General features: G+C 44.6%; 1 protein-coding gene and 1 long non-coding RNA gene across 3 annotated transcripts in view; one reads left to right on the top strand and one right to left on the bottom strand.

The window, feature by feature from the left end:
• LOC109300390 overlaps nucleotides 1-288 on the top strand; it is a 7,083-nt gene extending 6,795 nt beyond the window's left edge. The window contains exon 2 of the long non-coding RNA XR_002098188.1: nucleotides 167-288. This is a non-coding gene — a long non-coding RNA (uncharacterized LOC109300390). The remainder of the gene's footprint in view (nucleotides 1-166) is intronic.
• Nucleotides 289-6,146: 5,858 nt separating this feature from the next.
• The window catches only part of PLP1 (proteolipid protein 1), a 29,585-nt gene continuing 22,487 nt past the window's right edge, over nucleotides 6,147-13,244 (bottom strand). For both annotated transcript variants that reach the window (XM_019521198.1, XM_019521197.1), the window contains exons 4-7: nucleotides 10,704-10,872; nucleotides 10,190-10,263; nucleotides 8,961-9,026; nucleotides 6,147-8,269 (exon numbers count right to left, since the gene is read on the bottom strand). In XM_019521198.1, the coding sequence (XP_019376743.1) occupies nucleotides 8,198-8,269; nucleotides 8,961-9,026; nucleotides 10,190-10,263; nucleotides 10,704-10,872 (381 nt within the window). In that variant the 3' untranslated portion in view covers nucleotides 6,147-8,197. The remainder of the gene's footprint in view (nucleotides 8,270-8,960; nucleotides 9,027-10,189; nucleotides 10,264-10,703; nucleotides 10,873-13,244) is intronic.

Here is a 13,244-nt window from a genome sequence, read left to right on the forward strand (position 1 = left end):
CCATGAAATAGACCCCTGGAAGTTCTAGGCCAGGCCAACTGCTGCCACCCAGACGCAAAAGCAGAGATCCCTGGGTGCACTAGCTAGCTTGTCCTGCTGTATATTTTTATCATCATCCTGTACACAGAAGCTTCTCTTTTCTCTGTCATCAAAGCTCCCTTTTCAGGTAATTGTGCCCTGAAGGCAGATTGTCTTTCCTCTCTGCCCAGGCTCCAAAAGGTAGCAGATATAATGTGTATATGGGTCACACAGACTGAACCTTGCATCACTTAAATCTTCACGCTCTCATTCATACTTCTGTAAATCCACAGGAACAACACTGTAATTATAGGAGTGACTCCAGATTTACATCAGTGTAATTCAGAACAGAAGTTGGCGCTTTCTCTCTCTTGCAGTTAACCAAGTAACAGAAGTGTTGCTGTTCTCATCATGTGGGGAGAAAGGGACCAGGGTTAATCTGAGTACAAATAAGAGCAGATTTTATCAAAGGTTTCATATAGCAATGGCTACAAGCACTGACTGTTGGGGTTTGTCTACATTACAGAGTAGCTCCTCTGTAGTGTTGTCAGAGTTGCAGAGCACCCCCAGTGCAGATGCAAAATAATTATAGACAGGTTTTCTACCAGCTTAACTACTCCAAGCAGGAGCCTTCTGTTAGTGTATCTGCATCCAGCCCTGTGATTTTGTTGCACAAAGGGTGTATTTCACACTGAGCTAGTACAGCTGTCAGCTAAACTGTGAGTGTAGGCCAGATCTTGGTTTGCCATACATTATGCAACTTTCCACAGAGTATACAGCTGAAGTCTATGGCATGCTAATTCTTTGCATCAATGCTTAGCTATTATAATAAATGAAATAGTAGTCAGGAATCTTTTTTGTTATAGAACATTTTTGCAATGCAAGTCAGTGGGTTTTTCTCTTTTTCAGCAATGCTTTCTAGGTTTTCATCAATAATATTGACAACATTGATCATTAGCAACAGCTGTCTTGAATCCATAAGGCTCAAGGTGTTTCCAAAAGTAATGTTCCTTCTAGATCAGGGGTGGGCAAAATGTAGCCTGGGGGCTGGATGCAGCCCACCAGGCCATTCTATCCGGCCCACGGGGCCCCTAAAAAATTTAGGAAATTAATATTTATCTGCCCCTGGCTGCCTATCAATGGCTTGCTAAAACTCAGTAAGTGGCCCTCTGCCCAAAATAATTGCCCGCCCCTGTTCTAGATGTAGTCTTTGTGGACTGGACGGGCTGAGCTAACTCATGGGATCAAAGCTGAGACTTGTCCTGACACAGTGACAAAGTGAAGATATGCTGCATTCTTTAGGGGTGTGTCTTACAGAGCCCAATATGAGTTTGCTCATTTCCTACTGTGTGGGAGTTTAGTCCTTTAGCTCAGCCTGTAAAATTTTGTGCTTGAAGCTCCTCCACTCAATCCTGGGACTAGGGTCACCTTGTCTTGTTTTTATTTGTTAGCTTTTCTGTGGCATTTTCCACATGACTGAATTTACTTTCCCAACCTTGCCATGAGGTGTGTGAGTGCTATCCCTGTCATATAGCTGGGGTTCCATTTGGTGATCTGTGCTAGAGCCAGAAGTGAAATCCAAGTCTGTTAAGGCCCCGTGCAGAGTATGTGAGAGGTAAGGTTGACCTGGGTGATCATCAGTTAGATCCAGGGTGTCAAAGATGGAGGCTTGCTCCATATGGAAGAAACATTTACTCTAGTATCCTTACTGATGAAGAAATAAGTGCCGACTGGAACCCCCTCCCTTCAGCAGAAAGGAAGCTGCTGCTAAGGCCACAGTGCCCCTTTCACCAGTACAGCTAGCAAAGGCAAAATACATCTGGTGCCATAGCACAGAGTGCTGTGATGGTGCCTCACTATCCCCTGAGCTCTTTCCTGGAAGCTCTTGCTATTTGCTACAATGGTAGAAATGCCACTCAGTCCTGATGACCCACCTATGTTTATGTTATCAGATCAACCTATACCATCGTGCCTGCCTCATGCGCAGCTTAAGCTGGGAGATGCTGGCATTCATAACTCTCCTCATCCCCTTTCACCTCTGTTGGGGTCAGGTCTCCAGGAAGAGCTGGGTGTCTGCAGGAATGACTGCTCTGTGACACTGACATGTAGAAATGAAGCCTCGCCATTGAAAACTAAGATCTTACTTGAAGCAAAGGTACCAAGACTGTGTGGGCTCCCCCTTGGCCTGGAGCAGCCATTTTTTCCTGGGTAACAGGGCATTTTGGTTTCCTTGTCATCCAGTCCTGGAACTCACTCTGCCTTCAGGATGAGCTCTAGGCTTTTGCACACTCCCCGCACACTGCTGCACCCAGCCCTTGCCCTTGTGAGAAGAAAATACAACCCATTTCAACAACAAGAGAGCAATTTTTGTTTCAAAGGGCTCGTTCCTGATCTCCAGCCCATCTCAGCATACACAGAGCCCTTTCAGCACAGAGAAAGGAGGGTGAAGGCATTCAGGAGAGCAGAGAACAATAAGGTCCATTGATGCTCTCTGAAGACCCAGAAGCTTCTGCTGTGTAGAGATTGGACTCAGAGGGGAGTACAAAGCACTTAGAGTAAAAATCTGCCTCTATGCAGAAGACCTGCAAGTAAGTCCTCGAAGCAGTCAGTGGTGGGTTGGAATGGTCTGATCATTCCCGTTAGCTGTCCAAAACACTGGTTTCAGCTGCAGCTGGAGCAGGTCCTACTCAAAGAGGACAAGATTAGTTCATTTGTCTGCCTGTGTTGATCCTCCCTTTTCGGATATGTCATCTCTCCTTCATCTATTTTTCATTCTCTCTCTTTGCTCTGTTCTAGCTAAGGGATTTTCATATTCACAAGGCAGAGCTTGCCATATGAACTAAGACAAGGCCAAGTAGGGTCCTTGATTTTAACATTTATTTTATTCTCACAAAGATTTGACTCCTGCCTCCCAAGTGTTAGCTCAAGCAACTGACCTCTGATGAGGATCTATATGCTGTCACTTTTTTCAGATGCTGTCTGTTCGCAGCAAGGCCTCTTTCAGCAGGAGCTTCCAATCAAACCCATAGACTATGCTCCAATTCAATGCAAACCCAGCAAATTTAGATCCCAAAAATTTGGCAGGCCAGTCTGCCTGAGGCCAAATGCCACGTTTAAAATGCCATTCCTAGAATGTAATTTTCCTTGAAAACAGATGAACAGTAAAACAATACATCTGAAACATTCTATTGAGTTCATAGGTTTTTTCTGTATTCTCTCTCTGCAAAAGTTCTAGCAAGCAGGTTTCCTGTCAGGGAAGGGTCAAAAGTGAGGCATTTTGAGAGAATATTTTCAGGAAATGAAATCTGAATTGGTAATTTTGAATAGCTTCTATGGAAACGTGATTCTAAGAGTGACACATATCCAGTCAGGGAGCAGAAATACTCCCCGTGATCTGCATGGCCAGCCTGTACTGTTCAAACTTTAAATTTACTTTGAGGAAACAGAGCATAAGCAAGCTGCAGTGTAAGATTCAAAGATTTTTAAAACCCTAAGGACCACTATAATCAATCTATCCTTAAGCCAAACACAGGCCACCAAATTTTACCCTGGGATCCTTGCAGTCAGGAGATTTGAGGAGGAGGCTGATTTGGGGCACCTCTAGACAATGGCGGTATGGATTCTGTTTGAGATTATGAACATGTAGCAAAACCTCCAGTTTTTTCTTTTCTTTTCTTTTTAATTTAAAAATATACTCTGTCCCCTTCCCGTAACCATTTCTGACTTCCTCTCTGCCCTCTCTATCCCTTATAAGTGATAGTGCTAGGTAAGCTAAGTTCTTGTATGCTATTAGTGCAACAAGCCTCTTCTTATATTGTAAATAGTATTCTGTTATGTTTGTGTTGATTTTTTTTACTGTTTTATATTGTATTATGTTCCTATTATGTTTTTTTTACTGTTTAATATTGAATTTATATGATTTAGGCCTATGTCTGTAAAGTAATGTCAAGTTTCCACTTTGTATGACAAGCTTCCATCTTGTGTCCCCTGCCCTATACAATATGTTGTAACTGTGTAACTCATGACTCTCCTCTCATGTAACTTGGTTCCTGAATGAATGGGGATGAATGAGGGTGCTTGAGAGACAATGGCACTAGGTCTAAAAATAGCTCCCTCTAAATGACCGAACCATCAACTCCACGACCCAACCATCACCCTGCATTGACCCTCCCTGGCTCAAGATTTGGAAGACAAAGTCTGCTGCAGAAACCAGTCGACCCACCATTACAGACACCTGAAACTGCATGTCCTAGCCTGGAGTGCACATGCTCAGTACACCAGGGGCTGACTCTTGCCTGGGCATGCCCCTGCCACTAAGGTCATAGAAGTTCTGCCGCTATAAAAGGGGGCAGTGAAGACAGACCCAGTGGGATGCCCTCTCCCCTCTCCATCTGGATCAGCACTACACCACACCACCTATCCACCCAGAGGCCCTGCCGGCAACACCCTCTGAACAGCACCTTGCTGGAGAAGACCCCAACTGGCCAACGAGGATCAACTCACAGCCCAGGATAGGTAGCTATCACCCACCTTCCTTCCCCAAGCAAAGGACCTGGACTCTGTTGCTACATACCTTGATTTCAGTCCCTCCACCAAGACTTTTTCTCTCCTGCTACCATTGTGTGTGTGTGTGTGTGTGTGTGTGTGTGTAGGGGTGTGTAGTGTGTTGTCTGTTTAATAAACTTGTTATTTTAAAACTCCAAGTTGGGTTTTGTCTTACTGACCTCCCAGCTCTACTCCAATCTCTGCTTTCTGCCCCTCTGATCTTCCTCCTGTGTCTGTCTCTCTGTCATCTTGGCTCCCTCTCTGTGCCTCCCAGCTATCCGTTCACCAAACCCTGGACTTGCTTCCCAAATAACCCTGGGGCACAGTGACCTTAAGTAAACCCAGGGGCCACTTTAACCTTAAATAACTCTATTCTCAAGTGAACCCAAGTAACCCCAGGGGACACCTGACCTTAAGTAACCAAGCTCCCCTTCCAGTCTGCGAGTTCTAATCCTGGCCCCAGCAACTTTCACTCTCTTATTTTTCCCTCTCTCATCTTAACCCCCATCTATCTCCTTCCTTCCCCTCCTTACAGAAATCTTTGACCCTTGACTCCCCCTCCCATAGTCACCAAGTACCCTAGGTATCCTAAGTACCCCAAGTGCACACACACACCACACCACCCAAGTTAGGAACTCACCAGTGTGTATATGCCTTGTGTGTGTGTATGCGCCCAATTGATTTGTGTGTGTGTGTGTATATGTGCAATTGTGTCACACCCTCCCATCTAACAGCACAATTTTGGGATCCTGAGAGTTGGCCTGGCCCCACAGGACAAGGAACTTTCTATGCATTAAGACATTATGATTATCTTCTTGCATATTATCTCATACATGTTGTACTAAGACAGAAGAGAGAGGTGCCAGAATGCTGATCTCCGAATACTACAGTTGTGAAAGACCATCAGTTCCTGAATAGATCTTGCCCAAACACAGCAGTGGAACAGTGGCATCCTAGGAAAAAAAACATTTTCTCTAGCATGTTTGCTATGAGAGTTTACAGTAAGTTCCTATGTGGCTTGTGAGTGGAAATATAAAGGGCCACATCTGGTGACTACCTTGGTTTGGCGCAAATAATTCACCATCTCCAGTTCAAACCTAACTGCAATGATCAGACCAGGTGTTTTAGAACCCGGTTTAGCTGGCACTGCACTGAGACTAAATTTAACAATTGTTCCACCAAAACAAATCAAATAAGTGATCAAATAATCTAGCAGTGAGGCCAGGGCAGATTTATCCAAACTCTACAGTCAATGAACCCTAGGTCTCTTGTGCAATAACCTTGCTATTTCAGTACTGATCTCACCTGCAGCCACTTCTAGCCTGAAGCTCTGACTGTGGCCCCCACTCTTCTCTCCTGCACTCCCTCCTTTAAGGCTGATGTTGCTGATAATTTAAAACGCTTTTAAATTAGGGTCACTTGGATGTTGGCCCTGGGTGTTCATCATGCAACAGACAATCCTTGTGCTTCCATCAGAGGAGTATCATCAAATCAAGTTCACCTAGGAAGTGGTCTCCTCTGTCTTCCCTTCTGGAGGCCAGCTTAGAGAAACAGGCAGACAGACAAACAGACCAACATACATATTTGTTCAGAACATTCTTAATTTTAATTTATTTTCTTTAATTTTATAAAAGATGCCTGGTGAGATAAGTCTCTAAAAATTTGCTCCTTTTTACTTCTTGTTAAAGAGTTGAAATTCTAGATCAGATGTGAAGGAAACACTTTCAGTTGATTAACTCTTTTTTGTGTGTACGTTTGGGTTTTGGGGGCAGGGGTGGGGTTTGGTTATTTGTTATGTTATTAAATCAATACAGAGATGACTTCATTTGCCTGATCTTGACTGGTTTCTTCCCACCTCAACCTGTCCTAATCTCTCTCTTCCCCACCCCCCAACTCGTGTGCTGATAGCCTAACTGATCTATTTCAGTGTGCTCAGTGACGAGAATACATCAAGCTCTTTGCTTAGCATGACTGATAGCTTACTCAGGCCCTTGCTCAAACCAGTATTAAAGTCCATGTAGTGAAAGAGCTGCAATCTGCCACTGAAAGCTTCTTCAATAAATAAATAATGCCAAGACAAATTCCTACACTGGTAGTTAACAAGTAGAGGGAAGACTAGAATCAGAAAGTTTCACTCTGGACAATTTATCCGTGGAGAGCCTTCCTTTGGGACTTTATGAGCACTTCCTGGGACCCATTTCTCTTGGTCACACTGTGCAAGGAAGTGCCTTAGCAGTTTGAACCTTGTTCTCTTTAAGCATTTGAAATAAGTTGATCCCATATTCCATTCCAGTGTCTCCCACAAAACAGGAAATGTTGAAATCTTATTCCAAGTGTCTTAGGGTCCCCCACTGAGAAAGACTTCATGGACTGTGAAGGGGTTTGATTTGCATAGCAATGTCAAATTTAGATCTTATGCAGCTCAAACCACTCTGAAGTCTCTACTTCCTCTCCCCATATTCCTTTATTTTACTGCTTTTTGAATGTCTTTTGAAATTTGCCATAATCTAAATAGGACATTCCAAATCTCCCCATTTTTGGTTTTGATGCATCAGACAAGCATATTAGCTCACAGGAAACCATTAAAAAGGGGGGTAGGTTACATTTGGCACAAATCAGAAACAAATCAAGATCTTTGATTTATAGAACATTATGGAAGCAAACCTCAACCAAAGAGAAGAGCACCATTGTGAAGGTATAACAAGAGTTCAACATGCACAGCTGGTTACAAGAAAAAAGACACGCAAAGATATAGTCCAACAAGTTATCCTTTGTCTACAAAAGGGACACCTCTAGGTTTACACTCTCAGGCCACTGATTAGAAAAGTCCCTCTAGTCCAAGCTGGAATCCATCTCCTTTCTGCTGTTTAGGACCTGTTGTGAGTGACACAGGCAATGCTGAGGTGTACAACCAAGAGTCCCCTTTGTCTACAGAGACACCAAGCTCCTTTATGCTTTAATAGGGTTGACTGGGTTAAGGATTCTGTCAGCATGGGGGTCAGTGCTCTCTTCCAGCACTGGGAAGATCCTTGCTCTAAGCCCCCTCTGCCCTAGCTGCAGCATGTAAATTAAGGCAAGTTTTCTTTTTTTACTAGGAAAAGATCCTTCTCTTATCCTCCATCTGTGGTGTGGAGATGGAAGCAAGTTCCTTTGTTTACCCCCAAGGAGTCTCTGGCAATGGTAGTGAGGCCAAGCTGCTTCCTTTTCTTTCTATATAGCATACAGCCTGTTTCTCACTAGAAGTAGGGCAGTCAGCATTGATTTCCACCTGCCAGGAGCTGCAGAGCTTCTTTCCCGGGACATATTGGGAAGTTAGATGATGAAGGAATTGTTCCTTCTCATTTATGGCATGGCAGGAAATCCTCCACAGAGGGCTTTCCCCATTCCCAGAAGGACTCGCTGCAGAGCAAAACCATTACAGATGTAGACAGAGAGAAAAGTGCGCAAAGCTTCCATCACTGGGAGTCTCTCCTTCCTGGTCACACTCCTCACATTTGGATAAAGGAGAGCAAGAAGAAGGCAGTTGGTGGTGAAGGCAGAGTTAAAGTAGGAGACATGGTGTCATGCGGCTACATTGTTAGAGCCTCATGGTTAGAGAAGAAAGTGTGCCAGACAACTTGCGTCTTCTTTCAGACTAGAACTTTGTGCCTCGTCCCATGAGTTTGAGGACAGCAAAGTTGTAAGTAGCGGCAATCATGAAGGTGAGCTGTGGGGAGGGGGAGAGAGAGCATGTAAAAAAAGGCACTGCAAATAAATATCCTAGGTACATTGAAGCAGGGCACTGTCAGACAATATATTGACTGGAGTATGTCAGGGGGGTTCTGCCACTGGCAGCAAAGCTAGGCTCAGGATCTCTGTACTCTGTCAGACCTACTTGACATAGCCCTCTTTAAAACCAGCCAGTCACAGATCTCCCATGCCCTTTATGCGAGTTGGCATAACAGTGCATTATAGAAGGCCATTTACCTGCTGCCTTGATGTAAAAGCAAAATGTCCCTGCCCAAAGGCATTCAAGAAAAGCTCCATAGAATACAGTAAAGTGTTTCTGGCAAGAGCTTGGACAACATCCAGAATATGGATGTTCTGTGTGTCTGTGTGTCTATGAAATTGTCCTCTCCTTGCAATCCCCTTTCGTCTTCCAGCAGTTGTCTCTCCTGCTCTCTCCTTGGTCCTAAAATCCATGCCTGTGCTCAAATATGTAACAGGAAGAAATCAGGTATGCCCTATCTGAAGTAGGTTTCTAGGCTATGGGGTTTAATTAACCTTCCTTTTAATAGCCTCATTCTAACACTACCATAACATGAAAGAGACCCAAATTCACCACTTGCACATCACTCCATCCCTCTAACAGCATTCATAAAGTGGGGAGATGAGTTTCAGGCAACACATTGACTCACCAGTGAAACAAGTGTGGCTGCAGCACCAACGAAGGCAGCAATGAAGAGGTGGAAGGTCATTTGGAACTGTAAGGAAATAAAATAATGATCTGCCAGCTACAGATGTGTCTGAGACAGCAGAGGCAAAGCTGGTATCTACAAGTGATCTACAAATGGCTTCTCTTCACAGATCCCTCCTGGATCTCTGGCTCCAATCAACAGGCTGGGGCCTAGAAACCCAGCAGCACCTGGCAGTGATGGAGCACACAAATCCTGAGTGCTAGGGACTGTTTTCTCTTGCAGAGCAGAGGCAGATTCATTTTCACCCCATCTTTCCCTTCCTAAACTTTGCGCAACCTGTGGACATCCAGCTTTGCCCTACAGGTCTTCTCAATGCAGAAGGAACAGTCTCCACATAGACAGGAAAGAAGGAACAATGGTTAAGGCACTAGGCAAGGACTTGGGAGACTTCTGCTTGAGTCCTACTTTGCCACAGACTGTGGATAACTTTGGGCAAGTCATATAGCCACTTTTGTCCCTGTAATATGGGGATAATGGGGTTCTCTGATCTGACAGAACCACTGTGCAGATAAACACATTAAAGATTGTGAGATATTATGGTAATAGGAACCTTCAGTTCTTTCTGATGGCATTTTTCAGTAGAGCAACGTTTCTATCCAGCACGGCTATCCCCTACTGGGTTGAGAGGTAAAATTCAGTCTGTTCACTTAGTCTTGGGTTCCTAGATGCTTTGCCAAGTGGCGACATGGTAATTTATTGTCTATCCTCTTTGTATTCAGTGTTTTAGACTTTCCTGCCTTAATAACCACGACAACATAACCATGGCCCAGAAGAATTCACAATTTTGCTCATTCAGAGAGATAACAGCAATAAGCAGCGAAAGGTTGATTTCAAGGTAGCTACATCTGGCTTATGTTAATGTGAGTGAGGGAGGCAGTTCTCTGATTCAGTGTTCACTCGAATCCAAATTGAGGCACTATAATCAGGAGCTCTGCACTTCCTCTATAGTCAGCAAAGTGATGTGACTTCAATTATTTGTGTTTGTTATTTAGATTGCAGTATCATCCAAAATGTGACACCCATCAAACACAAAGCGGAAACATGGTCCCTCCCTCAAAGATCAATCTAAATCTTCACCCAATTCTTTATGAATATTCACTCATAATCCAAACCCATTTAAAGGTGGCACTAAGTATTTCAGCTTGGCTGTGGTCAAGTGGGGCACTTACTTCATTGGTCTTACAGATGGACAGAAGGTTTGAGCCACACACTTTTCCTGGGAAAGCATTCCATGGGAGAACACCTATACAGAAGACAAAAGCAGTCCAGGATAAGCGGCTTGCAAGGCCATTTAGTATGGGAAGCCTTGCTTGCTCTTCCTTATTGTACACTATTAATATATGTGGAGGTTTGGCTTAGAGCATTCCTTACAGATGTATGGAAGAGAGAGTCATTCTGGTCTGAATATTTCATGTATATGGAGCAGCATTTGTCCCTAACTTAATTCTGGTGTACCCATCCCAAATATCCTTCCCAAGGACCCCTTCTCTGCCTATGGATACTACCCATACACCGTTGCTCACATTCCTTTTGGGAGCACCAGCTTTTCTTTATGCCTAGAATACAAAGGTGATTGTCTAAATGCTGGTACACAAGAATGTTGTCCCTGGCTTCAGTGGGACATTGACTTGGTCCAATGTCTGAAAATCTGATGTCTATTAGTGGCATAGTATCAAGGCTCACCATACATCCTGGCATCAGTGCACAGCGTGCCTATGCTGGCAGAAGTCTTGCTAGGGTTTGCAATAGACTGGCAAGTAGTCCAAGTATTGAAGTAGATGTAGACAGGCACAGCAGAGCAGGCAAACACAAGGAGCCAGATGATGGTGAGGGCATAGGTCACACCCACAAACTGAAATGGTCAAGACAAGCAAGATGGTAGGAACATGATTAATGTTGTACCAGAGCCTTCAAACATGAGAGCATGAGGCTGAAGATCTGCAAGCCCCATGTGTGTGACATGGAATGAATTACAGGATCTCTACCACTTGGAAAGAAAAAGTGAGCACCTCCAGCAAAGGTGAAAGGGCAGTTGTTTACCTAGAGGAAGGCTCAAGATAGACATCAGGCACGCACACACACACACACACACACACACACACACACCCCTATATGTACATAGTAACACATCTGTACATATACATGCACACACAAACATACTCATATACATATGTACAGAAAAAACACAATTTTAACCAGTATTTCTTAGTGGGACCAAATTTTCAAAAGTAGGTGCATGCAATGCCATCCATGCACTTGCAGGTAGCAAATTGATTTGTACCAATCTCTCATCTGTGCACATGGATCAGGTGCACGTGGCCTGGGCAGCATAGTGCTAGTCACAGGCTAGCATGGTAAAAATTGGTAGTGTGCAAATTCTTGATTTGTGTACACACCTGTTGTAGATTTGGGGGTTGAAAATCACCAATTGGTATCAAGGGCCATCAGTGGCACACAGGCCTTGTGTGCAGAGGCAAATGAATGAGCATCTTGAAAATCTGGCCCACGAGATGCAATACAAATGATCTTAGAAGAAAACCGCATCCGTTCTGCTCTTGTCCTCCAGGCCAGTAACACTCTTCGCCATTTGTCAGCTGAGAACTGATGTTGAAATGGATACTTTGAATTCAAATTGGCACTGGGGCCTACATGTGGTGGTTAACAACATCTGGCTGTATTAGCCCCAGAAGTGTGGTGCTAGAGCAGTTGAAGCATCTCACTACATAATCCAGTGGTGTAGTTTTTGAGCATCTCTCTCCCTTTTGACAAAGACTATGCCTGCCAGCTCCACTGTGCCGAGTCCCTGTTGCTTTGGTCTGAGGGAGTCATGGATGTCTGGATATAACTCTGGCCACATCACTTCCTTGTATGTCTTTAGCCTGCCTTAACCAGGCCATCCCAGTGCACTGCTAGACTTGGGATGAACATTTGGCCTGAACATTTGTACAGACCCATGGCAGATGGTCCTATGCTGAGAGGGGTTATGACTAAGTACCCTCTATGTCCAATTGTCTGAAGCACCTTACAGGGTCAAGCTTCTGGAGAACTACTGTCTCCATCATGTGGTACTGGCTTTATGTTGGATATTTAAACAAGGAACAGTTCGTCTGAAGGTCAAACAACAAAGTTCTCCTAATTAACTGCCATGTGGCACTTCCCATGACGTCCCGTGCCCCTGGCAGTACCTCCTGATCCTGCCCTGCAGTCATGCCACTTCCCAGGCTGTTGTGTGCATGGTGGGGAGGGCAGGGGCCATGGCGGAAGGAGGGAGGGAGGCAGGGATGCAAGAACCTGAAAACTAGCTCATGATTTTGGGTGCCTAGCTTTAAGCTCCTTAAAGGGACCTGGGGACGTACAGTGATTTCTGAAAAGCAGACCCTTTCAAGCTCGTCAAGTTGAAGAACAGTTACAACAGTAGCACCCACAGTCACCAGTCACTTGAGGAAGTGTTAGTTGATAACTGCTGTAGAGGCCAGTGGTAAAGAGAGATTGACAGGCCACAGTTCTCTCTGCCATACTGTTTCTAACTGACTGGGGGCACTGATGCTTTTGAGCAAAAGACAAGGCCTACCAGCAAGAGTCACAAAAATGGCTATTTTAATAATGAAAGACCCATTCTGTACTGAGCAATAAATAATGTAGAGAAGGTCTGGTCCACTCACCAACCACTCGGTGGGGTCAGACTGCTTCAAATATGTGGGCAGTATATGGTTGAGGAGCAAGCCTGTGTGTGTGTGTGTGTGTGTGTCAGACTGCTTCAAATATGTGGGCAGTATATGGTTGAGGAGCAAGCCTGTGTGTGTGTGTGTGTGTGTGTCAGACTGCTTCAAATATGTGGGCAGTATATGGTTGAGGAGCAAGCCTGTGTGTGTGTGTGTGTGTGTGTCAGACTGCTTCAAATATGTGGGCAGTATATGGTTGAGGAGCAAGCCTGTGTGTGTGTGTGTGTGTGTGTCAGACTGCTTCAAATATGTGGGCAGTATATGGTTGAGGAGCAAGCCTGTGTGTGTGTGTGTGTGTGTGTCAGACTGCTTCAAATATGTGGGCAGTATATGGTTGAGGAGCAAGCCTGTGTGTGTGTGTGTGTGTGTGTCAGACTGCTTCAAATATGTGGGCAGTATATGGTTGAGGAGCAAGCCTGTGTGTGTGTGTGTGTGTGTGTCAGACTGCTTCAAATATGTGGGCAGTATATGGTTGAGGAGCAAGCCTGTGTGTGTGTGTGTG

This window comes from Gavialis gangeticus, unplaced genomic scaffold (assembly GCF_001723915.1).
Source record: "Gavialis gangeticus isolate Ggan-Ray unplaced genomic scaffold, GavGan_comp1, whole genome shotgun sequence".
Lineage (NCBI taxonomy): Eukaryota > Metazoa > Chordata > Crocodylia > Gavialidae > Gavialis > Gavialis gangeticus.